The sequence below is a fragment of the Hemitrygon akajei genome, chromosome 11 (assembly GCF_048418815.1).
Source record: "Hemitrygon akajei chromosome 11, sHemAka1.3, whole genome shotgun sequence".
In the NCBI taxonomy this organism is placed as follows: Eukaryota; Metazoa; Chordata; class Chondrichthyes; order Myliobatiformes; family Dasyatidae; genus Hemitrygon; species Hemitrygon akajei.
Window position 1 is genome coordinate 87,585,116 of NC_133134.1, and position 25,380 is coordinate 87,610,495.

Consider the following 25,380-nt stretch of genomic DNA (forward strand, 5'->3'; position numbering starts at 1 on the left):
TAGTACACATACTGTGAAAGGTAGGGAGTCCTTAGGGACAGAGGGACCTTGGTGTACAAGGGTAGGACACACACTGTGACGGTCGGGTGTACTGAGGGACAGAGGGAACTCGGTGTACAAGGGTAGGACACACACTGTGAACGGTAGGGAGTACTGAGGGACAGAGGGATCTCGGTGTACGAGGGTAGGACACACGCTGTGAACGGTAGGGAGTACTGAGGGACAGAGGGATCTCGGTGTACGAGGGTAGGACACACACTGTGAACGGTAGGGAGTACTGAGGGACAGAGGGATCTCGGTGTACGAGGGTAGGACACACACTGTGAACGGTAGGGAGTACTGAGGGACAGAGGGATCTCGGTGTACGAAGGTAGGACACACACTGTGACGGTCGGGAGTACTGAGGGACAGAGGGAACTCGGTGTACAAGGGTAGGACACACACTGTGAACGGTAGGGAGTACTGAGGGACAGAGGGACCTCGGTGTATAAGGGTAGGACACACACTGTGAACGGTAGGGAGTACTGAGGAACAGAGGGACCTCGGTGTACAAGGGTAGGACACAAACTGTGAACGGTAGGGAGTACTGAGGGACAGAGGGACCTCGTTGTACAAGCGTAGGACACACACTGTGAACGGTAGGGAGTACTGAGGGACAGAGGGACCTCGGTGTACAAGGGGAGGACACACTGTGAACGGTAGGGAGTACTGAGCGACAGAGGGACCTCGGTGTACAAGGGTAGGACACACACTGTGAACGGTAGGGAGTACTGAGGGACAGAGGGATCTCGGTGTACAAGGGGAGGACACACTGTGAACGGTAGGGAGTACTGAGCGACAGAGGGACCTCGGTGTACAAGGGTAGGACAGACACTGTGAACGGTAGGGAGTACTGAGGGACAGAGGGATCTTGGTGTACGAGGGTAGGACACACACTGTGAACGGTAGGGAGTACTGAGGGACAGAGGGATCTCGGTGTACAAGGGTAGGACACACACTGCGAACGGTAGGGAGTACTGAGGGACAGAGGGACCTCGGTGTACAAGGGTAGGACACACACTGCGAACGGTAGGGAGTACTGAGGGACAGAGGGACCTCGGTGTACGAGGGTAGGACACACACTGTGAACGGTAGGGAGTACTGAGGGACAGAGGGACCTCGGTGTACGAGGGTAGGACACACACTGTGAACAGTAGGGAGTACTGAGGGACAGAGACACCTCGGTGTGCAAGGGGAGGACACATTGTGATCGGTAGGGAGTACTGAGGGACAGAGGGACCTCGGTGTACAAGGGTAGGACACACACTGTGAATGGTAGGGAGTACTGAGGGACAGAGGGACCTCAGTGTACAAGGGGAGGACACACACTGTGAACGTTAGGGAGTACTGAGGGACCTCGGTGTTCAAGGGTAAGACACACACTGAATGGTAGGGAGTACTGAGGGACAGAGGGACCTCAGTGTACAAGGGGAGGACACACACTGTGAACGGTAGGGAGTACTGAGGGACAGAGGGACCTCGGTGTACAAGGCTAGGACACACTGTGAACGGTAGGGAGTACTGAGGGGCAGAGGGACCTCGGTGTACAAGTGTAGGACACATTGTGACGGTAGGGAGTACTGTGGCACTGAGGGACCTCGGTGTACAAGGGTAGGACACATACTGTGAACGGTAGGGAGTCCTGAGGGACAGCGGGACCTCAGTGTACAAGTGTAGGACACACACTGTGAACAGTAGGGAGTACTGAGGGACAGAGGGACCTCGGTGTACAAGGGTAGGACACACTGTGACGGTAGGAATTACTGAGGGACAGAGGGACCTCAGTTTACAAGGGTAGGACACAATGTGAACGGTAGGGAGTGCTGAGGGACAGAGGGACCTCGGTGTACAAATAGGACACACACTGTGAACGGTAGGGAGTACTGAGGGACAGAGGGACCTCGGTGTACAAGAGTAGGACACATTGTGACGGTAGGGAGTACTGAGGGACAGTGGGACCTCAGTGTACGAGTGTAGGACACACACTGTGACGGTAGGGAGTACTGAGGGACAGAGGGACCTCGGTGTAGAAGGGTAGGGCACACTGTGAACGGTAGGGATTACTGAGGGACAGAGGGACCTCGGTTCACGAGGGTAGGACACATGCTGTGAACGGTAGGGAGTACAGAGGGACCGAGGGACCTCAGTGTACGAGGGTAGGACACATGCTGTGAACATTAGGGTGTACTGAGGGACAGAGTGACCTCGGTGTACGAGGGTAGGACACACACTGTGAACGGTAGGGAGTACTGAGGGACTGAGGGACATCGGTGTACAAGGGTAGTACACATACTGTGAAAGGTAGGGAGTCCTGAGGGACAGAGGGACCTCGGTGTACAAGGGTAGGACACACACTGTGACGGTCGGGAGTACTGAGGGACAGAGGGAACTCGGTGTACAAGGGTAGGACACACACTGTGAACGGTAGGGAGTACTGAGGGACAGAGGGATCTCGGTGTACGAGGGTAGGACACACGCTGTGAACGGTAGGGAGTACTGAGGGACAGAGGGATCTCGGTGTACGAGGGTAGGACACACACTGTGAACGGTAGGGAGTACTGAGGGACAGAGGGATCTCGGTGTACGAGGGTAGGACACACACTGTGAACGGTAGGGAGTACTGAGGGACAGAGGGATCTCGGTGTACGAAGGTAGGACACACACTGTGACGGTCGGGAGTACTGAGGGACAGAGGGAACTCGGTGTACAAGGATAGGACACACACTGTGAACGGTAGGGAGTACTGAGGGACAGAGGGACCTCGGTGTATAAGGGTAGGACACACACTGTGAACGGTAGGGAGTACTGAGGAACAGAGGGACCTCGGTGTACAAGGGTAGGACACAAACTGTGAACGGTAGGGAGTACTGAGGGACAGAGGGACCTCGGTGTACAAGGGTAGGACACACACTGTGAACGGTAGGGAGTACTGAGGGACAGAGGGACCTCGGTGTACAAGGGGAGGACACACTGTGAACGGTAGGGAGTACTGAGCGACAGAGGGACCTCGGTGTACAAGGGTAGGACACACACTGTGAACGGTAGGGAGTACTGAGGGACAGAGGGATCTCGGTGTACAAGGGGAGGACACACTGTGAACGGTAGGGAGTACTGAGCGACAGAGGGACCTCGGTGTACAAGGGTAGGACAGACACTGTGAACGGTAGGGAGTACTGAGGGACAGAGGGATCTTGGTGTACGAGGGTAGGACACACACTGTGAACGGTAGGGAGTACTGAGGGACAGAGGGATCTCGGTGTACAAGGGTAGGACACACACTGCGAACGGTAGGGAGTACTGAGGGACAGAGGGACCTCAGTGTACAAGGGGAGGACACACACTGTGAACGGTAGGGAGTACTGAGGGACAGAGGGACCTCGGTGTACGAGGGTAGGACACACACTGAATGGTAGGGAGTACTGAGGGACAGAGGGACCTCAGTGTACAAGGGGAGGACACACACTGTGAACGGTAGGGAGTACTGAGGGGCAGAGGGACCTCAGTGTATGAGGGTAGGACACATGCTGTGACCGGTAGGGAGTACTGAGGGACAGAGGGACCTCGGTGTACAAGGGTAGGACACATTGTGACGGTAGGGAGTACTGTGGCACTGAGGGACCTCGGTGTACAAGGGTAGGACACGTACTGTGAACGGTAGGGAGTCCTGAGGGACAGCGGGACCTCAGTGTACAAGTGTAGGACACACACTTTGACGGTAGGGAGTACTGAGGAACAGAGGGAACTCGGTGTACAAGGGTAGGACACATTGTGATGGTAGGGAGTACTGAGGGACAGAGGGATCTCAGTGTACAAGGGGAGGACACACACTGTGAACTGTAGGGAGTACTGAGGGACAGAGGGACCTCGGTGTACGAGGGTAGGACACACACTGTGAACAGTAGGGAGTACTGAGGGACAGAGGGACCTCGGTGTACAAGGGTAGGACACACTGTGACGGTAGGAATTACTGAGGGACAGAGGGACCTCAGTTTACAAGGGTAGGACACAATGTGAACGGTAGGGAGTGCTGAGGGACAGAGGGACCTCGGTGTACAAATAGGACACACACTGTGAACGGTAGGGAGTACTGAGGGACAGAGGGACCTCGGTGTACAAGAGTAGGACACATTGTGACGGTAGGGAGTACTGAGGGACAGAGGGACCTCGTATGTGGGTAGTACACCAACTGTGACGGTAGGGAGTACTGAGGGACAGTGGGACCTCGGTGTACAAGGGTAGGACACACACTGTGAATGGTAGGAAGTACTGAGGGACAGAGGGACCTCGGTGTCCAAGGGTTGGACAGACACTGTGAACGGTAGTGAGTACTGAGGGACTGAGGGACCTCGGTGTACAAGGGTAGGACACACACTGTGAACGGTAGGGAGTACTGAGGGACAGAGGGACCTTGGTGTACAAGTTTAGGATACACACTGTGAACAGTAGGGAGTACTGAGGGACAGAGGGACCTCGGTGTACGACGGTAGGACACACACTGTGAACAGTAGGGAGTACTGAGGGACAGAGGGACCTCGTTGTACAATGGTAGGACACACACTGTGAATGGTAGGGCATACTGAGGGACAGAGGGACCTCGGTGTACAAGGGTAGGACACACTGTGACGGTAGGAATTACTGTGGGACAGAGGGACCTCAGTGTACAAGGGTAGGACACACACTGTGAATGGTAGGGAATACTGAGGGACAGAGGTACCTCGGTGTATAAGGGTAGGACAAACTGTGAACGGTAGGGAGTACTGAGGGACATAGGGTCCTCGGTGTACAATGGTAGGACACACTGTGAACGGTAGGGAGTACTAAGCGACAGAGGGACCTCAGTGTACGAGGGTAGGACACACACTGTGACGGTAGGGAGTACTGAGGGCCAGAGGGACCTCGGTGTACAAGGGTAGGGCACACTGTGAACGGTAGGGATTACTGAGGGACAGAGGGACCTCGGTTTACGAGGGTAGGACACATGCTGTGAACGGTAGGGAGTACAGAGGGATCGAGGAACCTCGGTGTACAGGGGTAGGACACACACTGTGAACATTAGGGTGTACTGAGGGACAGAGGGACCTCGGTGTACGAGGGTTGGACACACTGTGAACGGTAGGGAGTACTGATGGACTGAGGGACCTCAGTGTACAAGTGTAGGACACACACTGTGACGGTCGGGAGTACTGAGCGACAGAGGGACCTTCGTGTACAAATAGGACACACACTGTGAACGGTAGGGAGTACTGAGGGACAGAGGGACCTCGGTGTACAAGGGTAGGACACACACTGTGAACGGTAGGGAGTACTGAGGGACAGAGGGACCTCGGTGTACAAGGGGAGGACACACTGTGAACGGTAGGGAGTACTGAGCGACAGAGGGACCTCGGTGTACAAGGGTAGGACACACACTGTGAACGGTAGGGAGTACTGAGGGACAGAGGGATCTCGGTGTACAAGGGGAGGACACACTGTGAACGGTAGGGAGTACTGAGCGACAGAGGGACCTCGGTGTACAAGGGTAGGACAGACACTGTGAACGGTAGGGAGTACTGAGGGACAGAGGGATCTTGGTGTACGAGGGTAGGACACACACTGTGAACGGTAGGGAGTACTGAGGGACAGAGGGATCTCGGTGTACAAGGGTAGGACACACACTGCGAACGGTAGGGAGTACTGAGGGACAGAGGGACCTCGGTGTACGAGGGTAGGACACACACTGTGAACGGTAGGGAGTACTGAGGGACAGAGGGACCTCGGTGTACGAGGGTAGGACACACACTGTGAACAGTAGGGAGTACTGAGGGACAGAGACACCTCGGTGTGCAAGGGGAGGACACATTGTGATCGGTAGGGAGTACTGAGGGACAGAGGGACCTCGGTGTACAAGGGTAGGACACACACTGTGAATGGTAGGGAGTACTGAGGGACAGAGGGACCTCAGTGTACAAGGGGAGGACACACACTGTGAACGGTAGGGAGTACTGAGGGACAGAGGGACCTCAGTGTACAAGGGGAGGACACACACTGTGAACGGTAGGGAGTACTGAGGGACAGAGGGACCTCGGTGTACAAGGCTAGGACACACTGTGAACGGTAGGGAGTACTGAGGGGCAGAGGGACCTCAGTGTATGAGGGTAGGACACATGCTGTGACCGGTAGGGAGTACTGAGGGACAGAGGGACCTCGGTGTACAAGGGTAGGACACATTGTGACGGTAGGGAGTACTGTGGCACTGAGGGACCTCGGTGTACAAGGGTAGGACACATACTGTGAACGGTAGGGAGTCCTGAGGGACAGCGGGACCTCAGTGTACAAGTGTAGGACACACACTTTGACGGTAGGGAGTACTGAGGAACAGAGGGAACTCGGTGTACAAGGGTAGGACACATTGTGATGGTAGGGAGTACTGAGGGACAGAGGGATCTCAGTGTACAAGGGGAGGACACACACTGTGAACTGTAGGGAGTACTGAGGGACAGAGGGACCTCGGTGTACGAGGGTAGGACACACACTGTGAACAGTAGGGAGTACTGAGGGACAGAGGGACCTCGGTGTACAAGGGTAGGACACACTGTGACGGTAGGAATTACTGAGGGACAGAGGGACCTCAGTTTACAAGGGTAGGACACAATGTGAACGGTAGGGATTGCTGAGGGTCAGAGGGACCTCGGTGTACAAATAGGACACACACTGTGAACGGTAGGTAGTACTGAGGGTCAGAGGGACCTCGGTGTACAAGAGTAGGACACATTGTGACGGTAGGGAGTACTGAGGGACAGAGGGACCTCGTATGTGGGTAGTACACCAACTGTGACGGTAGGGAGTACTGAGGGACAGTGGGACCTCGGTGTACAAGGGTAGGACACACACTGTGAATGGTAGGATGTACTGAGGGACAGAGGGACCTCGGTGTCCAAGGGTTGGACAGACACTGTGAACGGTAGGGAGTACTGAGGGACTGAGGGACCTCGGTGTACAAGGGTAGGACACACACTGTGAACGGTAGGGAGTACTGAGGGACAGAGGGACCTTGGTGTACAAGTTTAGGATACACACTGTGAACAGTAGGGAGTACTGAGGGACAGAGGGACCTCGGTGTACGACGGTAGGACACACACTGTGAACAGTAGGGAGTACTGAGGGACAGAGGGACCTCGTTGTACAATGGTAGGACACACACTGTGAATGGTAGGGCATACTGAGGGACAGAGGGACCTCGGTGTACAAGGGTAGGACACACTGTGACGGTAGGAATTACTGTGGGACAGAGGGACCTCAGTGTACAAGGGTAGGACACACACTGTGAATGGTAGGGAATACTGAGGGACAGAGGTACCTCGGTGTATAAGGGTAGGACAAACTGTGAACGGTAGGGAGTACTGAGGGACATAGGGTCCTCGGTGTACAATGGTAGGACACACTGTGAACGGTAGGGAGTACTAAGCGACAGAGGGACCTCAGTGTACGAGGGTAGGACACACACTGTGACGGTAGGGAGTACTGAGGGCCAGAGGGACCTCGGTGTACAAGGGTAGGGCACACTGTGAACGGTAGGGATTACTGAGGGACAGAGGGACCTCGGTTTACGAGGGTAGGACACATGCTGTGAACGGTAGGGAGTACAGAGGGATCGAGGAACCTCGGTGTACAGGGGTAGGACACACACTGTGAACATTAGGGTGTACTGAGGGACAGAGGGACCTCGGTGTACGAGGGTTGGACACACTGTGAACGGTAGGGAGTACTGAGGGACTGAGGGACCTCAGTGTACAAGTGTAGGACACACACTGTGACGGTCGGGAGTACTGAGCGACAGAGGGACCTTCGTGTACAAATAGGACACACACTGTGAACGGTAGGGAGTACTGAAGGATAGAGGGACCTCGGTGTATGAGGGTAGGACACCAACTGTGACGGTAGGGAGTACGGAGGGACAGGGGGACCTCGGTGTACAAGTCGAAGGATCCCAGAAGGTGGCAGCACAGATCCGGTGGTGAAGAAGTTGTTCAGGAAACTTGTCTCCGTTAGCCGGGCACAGAATACAAGAGCAGGGAAGTTATGTTCCAGGTGGAGCACTGTGTGGAGTTCCGGTCACACACTCTCAGAAGGAGATGACTGCAGAGGAGATTCCCGGTGATGTTGCTGGGAGGAAGACGCTCCAATGTGAGGAGAGATCGGGTTGACTGCACTTGCAAAGAACTTCATTGGTTGCTGCTCGCTTTGTAATGTCAGCCATGGTGACATTAGGTTGACCCCAATGACTAACGTGCCCAAGGACAGCATGGCAACACTGGACTCCAAGGTGTCTGGTGCCACACCCCAAGTAATCAGTTTGCAGCAGATGGGACGATTCCTGGCACAGCTCGGGCTTGAGTTGGCTGAATCTACAATTTGTGTAGTGGAAGGCAGTGCCCTCGGCCAGTAACCCAGGCCTGTCAGGCAGTCCCACAGTCGATGGGTGGTGCCCAGTCGTTATCACCCATAACTCTGGTGAGGCAGATACCCTGTGGTTTGCTCCACGCCCGTTTCCCTGATCTTCTCGCGAGCGTCTGCACACCGCTGTTCCGTACTGGAACAGGTTTATTATTTTAGCATATTCCACGATAAAGTGAAACTCCATTCTTGATTATTGTTCAGGCGGATCAGATTACACTGAGGTAAAATGATAACTACACTGAATCAAGTGTAACAGCTACAGAGGAAGTGTAGTAAAGGGAAAGTGTAATAAGGAACAAGAGGTAGGTTGTGAGGTCAGGAGTTGATCTTATTGTACGAGGGAATCATTCACTGATATTATCACAGCATCCTTGAGCTTAGTGGTTTTGTATCGTCTACCCAATGAGGGGCAGAAATGAGAATGTCAGGGGGTGGGGGTAAAGCAGCTGCTTTACTGAGGCACTGAATCCGTAGAGGGAGCTCTCGAACACAGGGAACATGGAGAGGGGCGCGAGAGATTTGCTGAGGCTTCCTACGCTAGAGGGCCTAAGGTTTTGGCAGAAGTTGGCCATACTTGATCTTTCTTCCTTGGAGAGTAGAATGAAAGATGATGTCATAGAATATAAAGCTGTTAGGGGTATGGTCAAACACGAGGAAATCGGCAGATGCTGGGAATTCAAACAACAGACACGAAATGCTGGTGGAATACAGCAGGCCAGGCAGCATCTATAGGGGTATGGTCATCTCTTTTCCCCAGGGTTTGGGGAGTCCAATACAAGAGAAGGGGGAGAAGCTGAGAAAAGAGGAGAGGTAATTTCTGTACACAGTGTAATGAATACCTGGAATGGGCTGCCAGAGGAGGTGGGACTAATGCGCCACGTTTAGGAGAAGGAAGGGCTTGGAAGGTTCTGGACTGAATGTGGGCAATGGGGAATGGCAGGGAGAATGCTATGGTCGACAGGGACCAGTGGGGTTGAAGGGCTTGTTCCCATGCTGACTATCACTTCTACTCCAACCCAAAGCCCTGCTCGCCTGCCCCTCTGTTCTCCGGGACTCTTCCTCAGTGACTGAATGAGGAGAAGGCCTACGCCTTCTTGCACGTCGCCCCGCTGAGGCATGCAGGAAATGTGCTATTCAATGCAGGTGCAGCAAGATCCCACAGTCACACTGCTGGTGAACACAGAGGAGCTCTCTGCCTCAGGAGCTTTTCCCTCCACCTGGGAGAACAGGGAAGTTTAACACTGCATGTGGCTTTAGCCACTGATCTGCTGAGAGGTTGTACTGTTTGATCTGATTCTTCGTTGGGATTTTGTCAGAGACAAACAGCACAGGAACAGGCCCTTCAGCCCTTCATCTATGTACTAACCACTCGATTTAACACTAATCCTACCTCCTGAGTGCATTTCATTCTCTCCACAGTACCACCAATTCACCCACACACCAAAGGTCAAAATAAAATTATATATGGCATCCTATACGACCCTGTGATTTGTTTTTCTTGTGGGCATACATGGTAAATCCAAGAAACGCAATCAATTCCATGAAAGACCACACCCAACAGGATGGACAAACAACCGTTGTGTAAAAGACAACAACACGAAAGAGAATAAATAAATAAGCAATAAATGTGTAAGATGAGATGAGTGCTTGAAATGACTCCACAGGTCATGGGAACAGTTCAGTTCTGGTGTGAGTGAAGTTATCCTGCTGTTTCAAGAGCTTAATGGTTGAGGGGTGATAACTGATCCTGAACCTGGAGGTGTGGGTCGTGAGGCTCCTGTACCCCTTTCCTGATGGCAGCAGTGAGAAGAGAGCATAGTCTGGGAGGTGGGGGTTGGGGGGGCAATTTACAGTGCAGATTAACCCACCAACCTGTACATTGTTGGGATGTGGAAGAGACCCAGTGCACAGGGAATACTCACCCGGTCACTAAGAATGTGAATTCGAGTCTCTGGATCCCCACAAGTTGATAAGGTGGTTAAAATGTGTTATGGTATGCTGGCTTCATTTGAGGGAGGTGCAGTGGAAAAACTTGCCCTGCATACTGTCCATATGTCTCATACACAGTGCATTGAGCTAGAGCATGGTAAAACTAACAAATTGCAGTTACAGAGAAAGTACGTCGCAGGTAAAGTCAAAACGAGCTAGATTGTGCGGTCAATGGTCAGTCTATCTTGTAATAGGGAACCATTCAAGAGTCTTGTAATGGGCGTAGAAGCTGTCCCTGAGCCTGGTGGTATGCGCTTTCAGGCTTTGGTACCTTCTGCCTGATGGGAGGGGGCAGGAGAGAATGTCTGAGGTGGGTCAGGAGGGGAGGGTAGTTTCCTTGATCTGCTCAGCTACTGTATGTCCACAGCTCTCCACAGTGTCTTGCAGTCTCAAGCAGAGCAGTTGCCATACCAGTAAGGTGCTCAAAAAATCTCATACTAGGGGAGCATAGTTTTAAGGTATGCATGTGGGGGAGTGGTGTGGAGGGATGTTTAAAGAAGATGTGCAGGGCAAGAATTTTTTTAGAAACAGGTGCTCGGAGCGGGTTGGTGGAGGTAGTTCTATTGAAGAGGTTGTCCTGTGGTCACATGCGTATGCCAGGACATGGACCTCGTGGGGGCGGAAGGGATTTAGTTTAACTTGGCAATGGGTCTAAAGGGTAGGCTCTCCCTCACCACTAGTTCTACACCCTTCCCTGCCAAACTGTCTTTTAAAAGTTGTTATGGTACCTGCCTCAGCCACTTCCTCTGGCAGCTCATTCCACAGGCATACCTTCTGTGTATGTGTAAAAGAAAGTTATCCTCAGGTTTATATCAATTATTTTCCCCTCTCATCTTAAACCCTGTAGTTTTTAGATTTACCCAACCCTGGGAAAAGTCTACATTCACCCACCCTATCAATGTCCCTCATGATTTTGTACGTCTATAAGATCACCAGTCTCCTGCATTTCAAGGAAAAAAAAGTGTTTGCTTCAGAATTGGAATCAGGTTTAATATCACTGGCATATGTCGTGCAATTTGTTGTTTTACGGCAATTAAAAACTATAAATTACAATTCAAAGAATATATTAAAATGTTAATTGAATAATTATTGCAAAAAGAAAAGGGAAAAATACTGAGGTAGTGTTCATGGGTTCACTGTCCATTCAGAAATCTGATGGCAGAGGGGAAGGAGCTGTTCCTGAAACATTGAGTGTGTGTCTTCAGGCTCCTGTACCTCCTTTCTAACTTCTCCCTATAACTCAGTGCTGGCAACATCCTTTTAAAGATCATCTGCACTCCTTCCAGCTTAATAAAATACTTCCTGTGGCAGAGTTACTGAGACTGAGCACAACACTCCAGGTTTGGCCTCCCCACAGTCCTCTACAACTGCACCATGACCTCCTAACATTTTTACTCAGAACCTTGACTGATGAAGATTGTGTGTCAAAAACTTTTTCACTGACCTGTCCACCTGTGATGCATCCTAATAGTATGCATCAATTAAAAATCTCAAATACAAGAGACCAAGGCCATTCAGCCCATTGAGTCTGTTCCACCATTCTATCATGGCTGATACTGTCCCTCTCAATTGCTTCTCCTGACTTATCCCTGTAACCTTTGTCATCCTTACTAATTAAGAACCTATCTACCTCCACTTTAAATATACCCAATGACTTAGCTCCCACAGTCAACTCTGGCAAAGAGTTCCACAGATTCACCACTGGCTAAAGAATTTCCTACTCATCTCTGTTCTAAAGGACAACCTCCTGGTCCTAGACTCAAACTATGGGAAATGTCCTGTCCACATCCGTTCTAGGCCTTTCAGCATTTAGCAGGTTTCAATGAGATCACACCCCCCTCGTTCTAAGCTCCAGCAAGTACAGTCCGAGAGTCATTCTGCGCTTCTCGTTTGTTAACCCTTTTGTTACTGGGATCATTCTTGTAAAACCTCTGGACCCTCTACAATGCCAGCACGTCCTTGCAACACACACACAAAATGCTGCAGGAACTCAGCAGGCCAGGCAGCATCTAGAAGAGTACAGTCGATGTTTCGGGCCGAGACCCTTCGGCAGGACACTATACACCCTTTCTTGGATAAAGGGCCCAAAGCTGCTCATTGTATTCTAAATACGGTCTGATCAACGCTTTTATATTGAAACAAATGCCACCATTGCATTTCTTTAAGGTGAGAGGGGGCAAGTTAAAAGGAGAGATGGAAGGCAAGTTTTTCTATACACAAAGGAGGATGTATGGAACAGGCCGCTAGGGGAGGCAGTGTAGATGATTAAGAAGTAGTTTGCTGGCCCCGTGAATGGGTAGGCAGAAGGGATTTAGTCTGTCTTGGCATTGTTGGGTCGAAACTCCATGCTCTCCTGTGCCTCACTCTTCGTTCCACTCTCTGTCTCTGTCTCCCTCGCAGGCTGCAAGATCAAAGCACTGCGGGCGAAGACCAACACTTACATCAAGACACCAGTGCGGGGCGAGGAGCCGGTCTTCGTAGTGACGGGCCGACGGGAGGACGTGGCCATGGCACGGCGAGAGATCATATCAGCAGCCGAGCACTTCTCGCTGATCCGCGCCTCCCGCAACAAGGACGGGGCACCAAATGGCGCGGCACCGCTACCGCCAAACCTGCCGGGCCAGACCACCATCCAGGTGCGGGTCCCCTACAGGGTAGTGGGGCTGGTGGTAGGGCCCAAGGGCGCCACCATCAAGAGGATCCAGCAGCAGACGCACACCTACATTGTGACGCCCAGCCGCGACAAGGAACCCGTCTTCGAGGTCACCGGAATGCCGGCCAACGTAGACCGGGCCCGCGAGGAGATCGAGGCGCATATCGCCACCCGCACCGGTGGTTTAGTGGACCTGGGCGACGACAACGATTTCCACGGTGACGGCCTGGAGCCGGGCCTAGCAGCCTCACGCCCTCACCGGGTCTGGAGCAAATCAGCGCTAGGCCCGGGCCGCAAGCCCCTCCCCGGTTACCGGGGGGGTGGCCCAGCTCCCACGGACTACTACTACGGCGGCGCCAAACTGGCTGAGCCCCCCCATCCCCACCACGCTCAGCACCACCCTCCCTCCTTTGCCAACGGAGTGGTCTTCGGCGAGGCCTTCCCATCCTCTCCCTTCGGTGCTGAGGCCCGGGAGCTGGAACCTGCAGCCGGTCCCCTCTGGACTCCTCGCCCTGAGCTGGTGGGCCCATCATCGGAGACCCGGCGGGGCAGTGCCGGAGGGGGCGGAGGGCTGTCCCACCTCTCACCCACCCTCCCCGAGTCTGGCCTGATTGCTGGTGGCCACTCTCTGGCCCGTCGGGCCCACAGCGACCCGCTTCAGGGCAATCTGCGGCCGGCGGGGCCCTCTGGCCGGCCCCCCTCGCCAGGGGGAGGGGGAGGGGGCAGCCGCCACCCCAGCACCCGCGAGTGCCAGGTCTGCTTCGAGAGCGAGGTCACGGCCGCCCTGGTACCCTGTGGTCACAACCTCTTCTGCATGGAGTGCGCCAACCGCATCTGCCAGCGCAGTAACCCGCACTGCCCCGCCTGTCTCAGCACCGTCACCCAGGCGATCCGGATTTTCTCCTGATTCGCCACCCTGCCCCCACTTCAGTCTCCATTTCCTTTTTTAAATCCGTTTTCCTTTGGTTGTAGGCATTTGGATTGGGTCAGGACGCATGAGCGAAGTTGGCTGGGGTGCCCGTGATGTGCCCACGCTCCCTATCCCCCTCTTTCACTTTCCTCCTCCCTCTTAGCCCCTTCCTGCCCAAACAGTGACCGGTGGGCTTGTCCCTGCCCCTCGTGGGGGGTAGTTGGGGAATAATACTACAAAACCCTGAGGGATGGAGGTGGTTTCCTGACCAGATTCATGGAGCGAGGACCCTTCTGCGGGACACGAAGACCATTTGGAGGGATGGGGGTCCTGGGGTTGTCTGGGACAAAGGCTGGAGAAACTCCCTCCCTCCCCCTTCCCCCCAGCCCTGATCCACCACTTCCACACCCTTTGGCCTGAGCGAAGCTCGGGTTGCCGAGGCTTGGCTCCTGGGCAGCTGTGGCACTGCCTTGGAATGGCTCTACTTGGAAATCGGGGATTTTCCTGCACGTCGGAGAGGGAGAGTTGGGTCAGATCAGCAGCCAGTGAACAAACCACCGGAGATCTGTTACCCTTGTTGTAGGTGGACAATGGGACATCAGAGAGCAGTGACCAGAGAATTTTCTTGAAATCCTGACCATTTTTTTTTGTAATCATTAATTGATGTCACCTTAGAACAGGTGACAAGGTGTGGTGTTGTAAGTCCAATTGATGAGAGTAACAAGTATGTTTCTAGATTCCTGTTATTGTATGGTTATGCCAGTGCTGCTGGGCCCGCAGTGTTTTCAGTCAAACTGTTCTTTCTCTCCCTCTGCCTCCCACTCCCTCTCCTTCTCTCACTCTTTCCTCTGTCTCCCTCTCTCACTCCTCTTTACTCTCTTCCTCTCTCACCCTTTCCTCCCTCTCCCTCTCTTTCCTCTCTTTCTCTCTCGCTTTCTCCTCCCTCTCTCCCTCTTGCTTCTCTCTTGCTTTTTTCCTCCCCCCTCTTTCCCTCCCTCCCTTTCTCACTCTCACTTTAACTTCCTCGCTTTTTTCCCTCTCTCTTGCCTGCCTTTTCCCGTCATTGTTTTACTTTGCCAGGGTCTTTGGCAATTAAGCCACAAATATTGTGTGGAGTTGTGTGTGACCTGTAACACCGATGTCCTTGCAAATGGACAGATTTGCCTTTTGAACTTAAGACAAATAAGCGCTGAGCAGAGGGAACTGAAGCAAAACTGATATTGGGAAATGAATCCTTTTTGTAGAAAGTGTCAGAATTCAGCAACACCCTGGTTTTCTTTCCCCAAGCCTCCACGATTTGACCTGTTGGAGCTGTGCCTTGTCCCACCCTCTGTAACAACTCTTGGGATATGGATGTGGATGCACTGAGCTTTAGAGAACTGGCTCCCACTGTGGCTCTTCCCACAGTAAACCCATCGGAGCCATTTGTTGGAAATGTTAATGGCTGAGGACTGTGTGCTTGTCCAGAGATAGAGGAGGAGGGAGAGGATGTCTCTGTTGGTGGAAGTAGGGCGGTTCTCATCTGGGTTTATGCTTCGGATCAGAGACACGGGTGCTGTGTGAGGAAGGTCCGAATGAGAACTGGTTTTAGTTTGTGGTATTCGTAGTTCATAGATATTTTGTTTTTCTTCCCCCCCCCCCCCCCACCCCAACATTTGGATGAATTTTACTCTTTCAAGTTTGGGTTCATGGAACACCCCTGAGTGGTAATACATAGTTTAAGGTAGGAAAGACCAAGTTTGATGTGTTTATGGAAGGATGTTGCATTAATTGAGATGCATAGTTCCCATCTCCATCTCCCTCTTGCTCAGCTAGCTGCCTGTTGTGGCTATGGCATCCCCTACTCTGTGCACCTGGTGAGGCCCCTGTTTATTCTGACAGTGCAGCCCACCATCAGCACTGCTCAAACAATGACAGCCCTGAACAAGACCATAAGACAAAGGAACAGAATTAGGCCACTTGGCTTATCAGGTCTACTTACCCCACCATTTCATCATTGCTGATTTATCACCCCATTCTTTTATCTTCTCCCATAACCATTAATACCCTGAACATGTTTTACATATACTGAACGACTTGTCTTTCACTGTCATCTGCAGCAATGAATTCCAGAAACTCACCACCCTCTGGCTTAAGAAATTCCTTCTCATCTCTGTTCTGAGGCTCTGCGCTCTGGTCCTAGACTCACCACTACAAGGATACATCTTCTCCACATCCACTCTATCTAGGTCTTTCATTATTTGATAGGTTTCAATGAGATCCATCCTCATTCTTTTAAACTTCAGCAAGTACAGGCCCAGAGCCACCAAATGTTCACGTGTTAACACTTTCATTCCCAAAATCATTCTCATGGACCTCCTCTGGACCCCGTCTAATGCCAGCACATCCATCCTTAGATAGCGGACCCAAAACTACTCACAGTACTCTTCAGTGTTCTCTGACCAATGCCATTTAAAGCCTTAGCATCACATCCTTGCTCTTATATTCTCGTCTTCTTGAAATTAATGTTGGCATTGTATTTGCTTCCTTACCACTGACTCAACCTGCAAATTAACCTTTAGAGGATTCTGCATAAGGACTTTCAAGTCCCTTTGCATCTCTGATTTTTGAACTTTTGCCTGTTTAGATCTTTGCCTTTATTCCTTCTACCAAAGTGCATGACTATGACCATGCACTTCCCTGCACTGTGTTCCGTCTGTCACTTCTTTGCCTCTTTACCCAATCTGTCCCAGTCCTTCTGCAGACTCCCTGCTTCCTCAACACTACCGGCTACTCCACCTATCTTTGTATCATCTGCTACCATGGCAACAAAGCCATTAATTACATCATCCAAATGGTGGACATATAATGTAAAAAGAAGCAGTCCCACCACTGCAGAACACCACTTGTCACCGACAGCCAACCTTTATTTCAACTCTGCCTCCTCCCAGTCACATAACCATGTTAGTATTTTTCATGTAATACCATGGGTTCATCTTGTTAAGCAGCCTCGTGTGGTACCTTGTCAAAGGCCTTCTGAAAATCCAAGTAAACAACATCCACTGACTCTCCTGTCTCTATCCTGCCTGTTATTTCCTCAAAAGAATTCCAATGGATTTGTCTGGCAAGATACCCCCTCATGGAAACCATGCTGACATTGGCCCATTTTATCATGCACCTCCAAGTACCCAGAAACCTTGTCCTTAATAATGGACTCCAACACCTCCCCAACCACTGAAGTCAGGGTAACTGGCCTATCATTTCCTTTCTTCTGCCTCCCTCCCTTAGAGAGTTGAGTGACATTTGAAATTTTCCAGTCCTTTGGAACCATAGCAGAAACTAGTGATTCTTGAAAGATCTTTACTAATGCCTCCTCAATCTCTTCAGCTACCTCTTTCAGAACCCTGGGGTGTAGTCCATCTGGTGCAGGTGACTTATCTACCTTCAGACCTTTCTGCTTCCCAAGCACCTTCTTAGTAATAGCAACTACACTCATTTTTGACCCTGACACTGGAATTTCTGGCATTCTGCTAGTGTCTTTCACAGTGAAGACTGAGGCAAAATATTTTTTTGTCCACCATTTCTTTGTCTTGCATAGCGGCCTATTACTTTAAGAGTGCGGCTTTGGGACAGTGTTGAGGAAGCTGAGTCAAGGCTCACTTGCCTTTGATCACTTTTGCTGAGCAGTGCAGAAGGTGATTGAGGTTGCTGGGGAAGTTGGCATGCATTCGTAGGTGTCCCCAGCTCCATCATCTCACAGTGGTTGGGTGATGCAATGCTGGTCAAATCCACGTTGGTCCATTGGTCTGTGCTGGGGGCGACATCTGGTCTTTGCAAAATCCAGAGATGGTTGTTCTGGACTTTGGAGAAACTTATGAAGGACGGCAAGGAGTTTGAGTGATGTCGTCCCAGGAAGTGAAGGTGGGATTTCTCTCCATTGGGTAACGGGAGGAACATTATTGCTCTTAATCTTCCCCACAACTTCCCACCTCCTGCCGATTCCTGTTCCACTCCCCACAACAGTCTCAACCAGGCTGCCAATGTCTGAGTTTAGGAACTTGTGTTGTTGTCCCCTCTGAGATGGCCCCCACTCCTACATCCTACAGTGCCTGAGTGCTCTCCTACCAGGCTTTGTTGGCAGATGCCTAATGATACTCCATTTTGCATTTAGATGGCGCCTTTAATTTGGAAAGTTCTTGTCCTCATCTGCTTGGTTGAGTGTGTTTTTCAGAGATGAAGATTTCAATCTTTCCATCTTGCATTCTCCCTCATTCTCCCTCTCTCCACACCCCGTGTTCTCTCCCCCTCTCTCTGTGTTCTCTCTCCCCCTCATGGCCCTTGCGTTCTCCCCCACATTCTGTCCCCCTGCTGCATTCTCACCACCCCCATTGCATTCTCTACCCACCCTGTGCTTTCCCCCTCCTCTCTGCATTCTTGACCCCTCTGAATTCTTCCTCCTCACCCCCCCTCTCTGTGTTCTCTCCTCTCTTCATTCTCTCCGCCCCCACATTCTCTCGTTTTCTCTCCCCTCCCCACCCTCTCCTCACCCCCTCTTTCTCTATGTTCTCTCCCCCATGTGTTTGGAGGCAGTGGGATTTTCAAGTGACCTCTTTCACCAAGGGAGTGGAACAGTATCAGCAGTATTGGACCTGGAAAGGGCCTTATTAATGTATGTTTCCCATTATATTTTATATTCAGAATTGTAGGTCATTTTATATTCCTTGTAAACAAAGAGAAATTAAAGGGGTCTACTCAACAAAATTTAACTGCTGACAGGAAAATTTCTAACAAACCGGTAATTATGTTGACAAAAATTTTAGTTCTAGTTTAGTAAATATTTTAATACCATATGTTAAATGTATTTGTAGGTGAATTATTTCATTAAAATACTTTATGAGCAAAGTTTAACAGAAAAACGCAAAAAGTATATTTTATTTTTTACCGATCAATGTCAAAAGTTCAAATACTGATATTTGCAAAAAACGAAATTTTAAAAATTGAGAGTTTTATTTTTGTGACTGTTTAAAAACGTTTTACGTACCAAATTGTGTGATTCAGTTCTGATGCTTTGATTTTGCTCTGTGACAATGTGACATTTTCCCTCCTGTTTTCTCTGAGATGTTTACACATACATACTTGGGTCATTGTTTCAAAAACTAAGACGGGAGGGTTGAGGGTGGAGGTGGGGTTGGGAGGGAAGGGAGGGGGTGATTAAGTGTGTAAAAAAATATTAAGAGCTCTGGTGTGCAAGTACAGGCAGGCAGATTCTCTCGCTTGACCCTCTCCTATCCTTTATTGCATTTGTAGATTTAATTGCATCTTCTGTCCTGTAGAAGGTTGGAGCCTTTCTGAAGTATTGCTCCATTCCTCGGGGGGAGGAAGCCTCCCAGTGGATGGTGACGTGGGAGGGGGACGATGTGCGAGTAGGCACAAGGATCAGGGTTGTCTGGGACTTGGCTGTATCGTCCTGTTGGTGTGTGGGGTGGGGGTGGTGAGGAAGAGTACCAATGATGTCCGGGATCAGTGTTCGCCTTTGTGAGCGTGGTATTTATTTAAAGCTACTGCTGGGCCGTGCACTCCCCGCCCCTGCCGGCCGCTGGAGTTCTGACTAGCGGCGGACAGGGAAAGGGCGGCAAGGAGAGCTGGAGTGTGTGTTTGTCAGGGTTGGGATGGGTTGGGTTGTGTGGGGTAATGGAAGGTGCTTCAGGAATGTGTGCCCTTCTCGGGGGCCAAAGCCTTTATCGCTGGTTCAGGATAGACACGTTCTGTCTCGGACACGGAGCTCCTTGACAAATTTCCCATACGTTCAGGTGTGCGCCGACCCTTTCCCTGCCATTTGCCACTCCGTGACGTCAGCTGACCGGTGCACAGCCGTGAAGGCAGCGGTCCGCCCAGTGTGGGGGTCCCTCCTGGGCTCATGGGCTGTCGCCTGCCCGGCACGCTCCGGTACCCTGCCATCCATCGCTCGTGCCATCGCCTAAACCTGACCGTGCCCACTGTTGCCTGTCAGATTTGAGATGGATCCCAACCACGTGACCCATCCTACCTGCTGAGGGTGGCACTCCCACTCTTCACTCGGGCCCCGTGTCCTGGTTGCTCTGTAATCGCCTCTCCCCGTGGTAATCACCTCATTCCCATCCCCAGACTGCCTCCCTCCACTCCCCTGTCCCCTTCACTCCTTTATCCTCCCTCCCTCCGGGTTCAAATTTAATCAGAAAACAGAGAGTAAAATGAATCGTTTGTGTTAACACATGCCAGATTGTGCTGGGGACAGCCAGCAAGTGTAGCCACACATTCCGGCACTAATCCCTTCCATCACTCCCCATCTCCACCCTCCCCCTTCTCTCCAATCACCCTCATCCCACTTTGCTCCCCCTTTATCCCCCCCCCCCACCCCCACAGTCTGGTCAGGGGTCGCAGCCAGTGCTGGCAAAGAAGATGTGGGATGGGGTTGCTGGGGTCACTGGGCTGGCCTGGCTGAGTTCAGTTAGCTCCGGGATGACGATCTTCAGGCCCTACTCACATCGGCCATTTCCAGCTCTGCCCAAGGGGCTTCTCACACACACCCCATCCCAGCGACTCCCCCTCCCACACTCACGGTGGTCCCAGCTCAGTTTCTTATCATGCCTGGTCCCGATCCTGAAAGAGGAATTTTGAGCACTGATCAAGTGCAAGCCTTTTTGTATGGTAGAGGAGGGAGCGAGTCCACCGAGCCGGGAGCTGTGGAGTACTCCTGCTCCACCGCAGCAGGCCGTGTCAGCATCCCCGCATCTGCGATCAAGCTGGGTCCTGGTGCCAGGGAGCCATACTGTACACTGAGGGAATCCCACACTACGCAGTGATCTTATTGCCCTCAGCCTGGGATGTCCAACGGAAGCAGATTCACTCAAAGCAAAGTGCAAAGACCCAGACCAGACACTGTTTGCCCGAGGTTCCTCAGCTCTGACACTCCCTGAGCATAGGTCCCCCTCTCGCGAGCTTTCTGAACAAAACCCACGTTTCCTGCCGAGAGGATCAATTTCAAAGTGACAGCCCCCCTCTTCTGAGACTTGCGAAGGTGGCTAACGAGTTGCCAGATCTGGGAGCCATTCCTGCCTTGTGCACAATTAATCTTGTCCTTTGGACGATTCCTGCAACTCCATTCTAACTAAAGTATCTGTAGCATTTAGTGTTTTGAGTAGACAGGGTCCCATTAGAGGTAGGGCTGCTGGTGTCAACCTTGTGTTGTGACTGTTTAAAATCTATAATAAAGTGGTAAAAGACTGTCTGAAGGAGAGGGTAGATTTATTAAAATGATAATGTGATTGTGATTTTTATATTACTGAATGTAAAAAAAACACAAAAAAAGTTTATAACAACCAAATAAGCATTTATGATAAAAATATTTTAACAATATTGCATGTACATTTTGGTACCCTGTGCTTCTGTTCCGAGTCTCTGTTTTCTGTGTGACGGGGGCGGGAGGTGAGGGGATGGGGATGACCCCTTTTCGAGCTATTTCAAACTGAAGGTGCCTTTCTCCTGCAGCTCCCAGGGCTTCTCCTTCTGTCCCAGCTATCCACAATGGCCAGGGATTCTACAACTTCAGACGGGAAGAAGGAAAGGAGTTGTGTTGTCAGCTACATACTCTGGGGCTGGGTGATTGAGAGGAGCTGCTTTCAGAGATGTGGCATCAAAGAGATGATGTTCAAAACACTCCTGCAATGTCCTAGCTTCTTGAGTGGGAAATCACCCTCCCCACACTCCTCAATCCTCACCGCCTGCTTATAGAGTTGTACAGACTGCCACCTTGCTCCCGTGTTCGCTGACCTTGATATTCTCCTGTGGGATTTAGAGTGGCAGAGGACAGCAACAGCCCTTTGACCCAATTGGTCCATGCTGACTAAGGTTCCAATCTAATCCTGTCTATTTGCCCATGTCCATGTACCTGTCCACCTGTCTTTTAAATGTTGTTAATGTACCTGTCTCAACCACTTCCTCTGGCAGTTTGTTTCATTTACTGACCACCCTCTGGGTGATTAGATGATTTTAACCACCCGCAGGGTGAAGAAGTTGCCTTTTAAATTTCTCTCCTCTCAGCTTAAATTCTTGATTCCCCAGCACTGGGATCAGACTGGGTTATGAGAGCCCCTCGTGATTTTATAGACAACTGTGAGTTAGTTTCCTACGCATCCTGGTAATCAGTCATTGAATGCCTGGAGATGAGATTGTTGTGACACTGGCCTCCTTTCGCTCATCTCTCACTCACTAAGCAGGGTGCTACAGAAATGATGCTCAAAACTCCCACTGCCAAACTGGGGTAGAACTCGAGCTCCATCAGGAAGACTCTGTTCACCAAGCCAGGGCTGAACTCCAGAGCTTAGCAAACTGGTTATCGGACTTCCTCATAGACTGTAGACTGGGAGTGTTGAGGCTGCCTCTCAGGCAGTTTCTGCATTTTAAATTGTGTTTTATTTTGGAGTTAAGATTAAATTAATATCTACTTTTTCATTCTCATTTACCTAGTTGTTCCAAGGCCAGTGCAGTCAGGAATCAGCTGGGGTGGGGGTCATCTTCTGTCTCATGATGCCGAGGTCAAAGCCATGGTGAGGATTCTCCATCCGTGTCTAGGTGTGTTTAGATTCAGGAGTAGTTTTGTTTATCATTGCGACATACACTGAACTGCATCATCTGCATTTACAACCAGCACAACACCATTAAGGAGCCCACCACCCAGGCCGTGCCCTCCTCACACTGTCACGTCGGGAAGGAGGTACAGAAGCCTGAAAGCTCACACTCAGCGATTCAGGAACAGCTCCTTTCTGAATGGCCATTGGACCCATGTACACTAACTCGTCACTTTTTTATTTCTGTTATTTTACATTACTTATTTGAACTTATTTAAAATATATATGTGCTGGTGATATGAAATGTGATTCTGAACCTAGAGGTGTGCTGCGGGCGCCCGTGGGTATCATCACTCATCCAGCACCAATAGAGCATCCAGAGACTGCAACACGACGTCTTGTGTCACCCTGCCACACAGCTCGACTTTGAATGTGGAACATGGAGCAGAGACCTGACCTCTAACTCCCCCATATGACTGACTCTAAACCTAACATGACTCCTATCTCCCCTCTCTTGTCTCCTGAACTATCCCTGCAATCTTAAAAAAAATGACTAGGTCTGAGCCACAATCTTGATGGAAACCGCAGCTCAGCACCATCTTAACCACGTGTGCGTCTTAGGACAACCCTCCAGTGAACAAAAGACGTGGGGGCTTGATGCACCATCAATAACTCTCTGAGACGTGAAGGCGAGATATCGGCTTTTATTGACTGGAAGAAAGAACAAGCAGTAGTTGACCACCATACTACATCCTGGAGACTGAGGGCCGGGCTCAGGCCTCAATCACCTTTATACCGGGGTCAGTGGGAGGGGCCACAGGAGCAGTCAGCAGGGGGTGTGTCCAGACAGGTATATGTAGTTCACCACAGGGCTGTCGCAGGGAGTAAATGATTGGCTGGAGCTGCAGACAAGGGAAAAATGTTAAACACAAGAGATTCTACAGTTTCTGGAAATCCAGAGGAACACGCATGCAAAATGCTGGAAATCCAGAGGAGCACACATACAAAATGCTGGAAATCCAGAGGAACACGCATGCAAAATGCTGGAAATCCAGAGGAGCACACATACAAAATGCTGGAAATCCAGAGGAACACGCATACAAAATGCTGGAAATCCAGAGGAACACGCATACAAAATGCTGGAAATCCAGAGGAACACGCATGCAAAATGCTGGGAATCCAGAGGAACATGCATACAAACTGCTGGAATCCAGAGGAACACGCATACAAAATGCTGGAATCCAGAGGAACACACTTACAAAATGCTGGAATCCAGAGGAACACCCACACAAAATACTGGAAATCCAGAGGAACGTGACCACAAAATGCTGGAATCCAGAGGAACACTCATACAAAATGCTGGAATCCAGAGGAACACGCATGCAAAATGCTGGAAATACAGAGGAACATGCATTCAAAATGCTGGAATCCAGAGGAATGCGCCCGCAAAATGCTGGAATCCAGAGGAACATGCGTACAAAATGCTGGAATCCAGAGGGACACACACACACAAAATGCTGGAAATCCAGAGGAACACACACATACAAAATGCTGGAGGAACTCAGCAGGTCATGCATCATCTATGAAGAGGTTTTGAGCTGAGACCCTTCATCAGGTGAAAGAGGTAAAGGGCTGAAGGAGAAGGAATCTGACAGGAGAGGCTAGTGGACCATGGGAGAAAGGGAAGGAAGGAGGTGATAGGCAGGTGAGGAGAAGAGAAGGGGTAAGAGGGGAGCCAGAATGGAAAATGTTACAGTGACACAGAGGTTCTGCAGATGCTGGAAATCTTGAGTAAAATGCTAGAGGAAGTCAGCTGGTCAGGCAGCATTTATAAAGGGGATGAAACGGTAAATATATCAGGCTGAAACCCCCTAATCTAAGTTTCTATCCAGAGAAGTGCCTGCTTACTGTTCCACGGACAAACGAATGCAGGAGCTGAGCAAGTCGGGCAGGATCTATGGAGGGGAATAAACAGTCAGTGTTTCAGACTGAGCCCCTTCATCAGGAAGTTTATGATTTATAGAGTTCCTCCAACATTTTGAAAATGTTCCAGTAACGTTGGAGTTAATATTGGTGGTTGGTTTGAAGGGGGTTGGCCCCCCGGAGAGAATGGAGAAAGGGAAGACTGTGAGTGAGGGGGATGGGAGCGTTAATGTGGGCCAGCCAGGCGGAGTGTATGAATTCTGAAGCTCTCCCTGGAATTGGCTGTCAGCCAGCAGGCACTTAAGCTCTGTTAATAAGGACGTGATTACCTCACCGGCCAGTAATAGCAGCTGATGTAATGGTTGTCACAGAGGGGGGAGGTGCTGGAGAAGCAGGTTCACCGGGCCTCACCCAGAATGAGTCCCTGTGCTACATAGATACTTGTCATTACTGAAATATTTTGAAGAAACAGCCTCACCCCTTCCCAAGGCTAGAACACAGGTTAAGATTTTAAACACACACAGGTTCCTGCCTGCCCCATTGTCTGTGATCCTCTCAGCACCAGAGGCCACTCTCCAGCAGCACTTAGTGTGATGGCCGTGGTTTGGAATGTGTCAGGAAATCTCACCTCATCTGGAGCCATTTCAAATGGGAGACCCCTCTCTGCTGCCAGCCATTTTGCACAGAATGCACAAAAGACAAAAGGTCAAGATCAGGGGCAAGGTTAGAGCACCTGAAGGGATGATCCATTGAAGTCAGTGTGTGTGACAATGCAATTGCCAAGGACCAGGGCGAGGATGTGCCCAAAGGAATTTGCGGGCCTTAGGCAGGGAAGTGGGGGCCCT

General features: G+C 51.0%; 1 protein-coding gene and 1 long non-coding RNA gene across 3 annotated transcripts in view; one reads left to right on the forward strand and one right to left on the reverse strand.

Annotated features, from left to right (window-relative positions):
• Positions 1 to 18,299, forward strand: part of LOC140735823 (RNA-binding protein MEX3B-like) — a 213,083-nt gene extending 194,784 nt beyond the window's left edge. Inside the window, exon 2 of the mRNA XM_073061333.1 lies at positions 12,865 to 18,299. Coding sequence (XP_072917434.1) covers positions 12,865 to 14,024 — 1,160 coding nt within the window. The 3' untranslated portion in view covers positions 14,025 to 18,299. The remainder of the gene's footprint in view (positions 1 to 12,864) is intronic.
• Positions 18,300 to 23,301: 5,002 nt separating this feature from the next.
• LOC140735132 (uncharacterized) overlaps positions 23,302 to 25,380 on the reverse strand; it is a 48,521-nt gene continuing 46,442 nt past the window's right edge. The window contains exons 2-3 of one of the 2 annotated variants that reach the window (XR_012100701.1): positions 24,513 to 24,567; positions 23,302 to 23,514 (exon numbers count right to left, since the gene is read on the reverse strand). This is a non-coding gene — a long non-coding RNA (uncharacterized lncRNA). The remainder of the gene's footprint in view (positions 23,515 to 24,512; positions 24,568 to 25,380) is intronic. The other variant, XR_012100702.1, reaches the window with a different exon arrangement.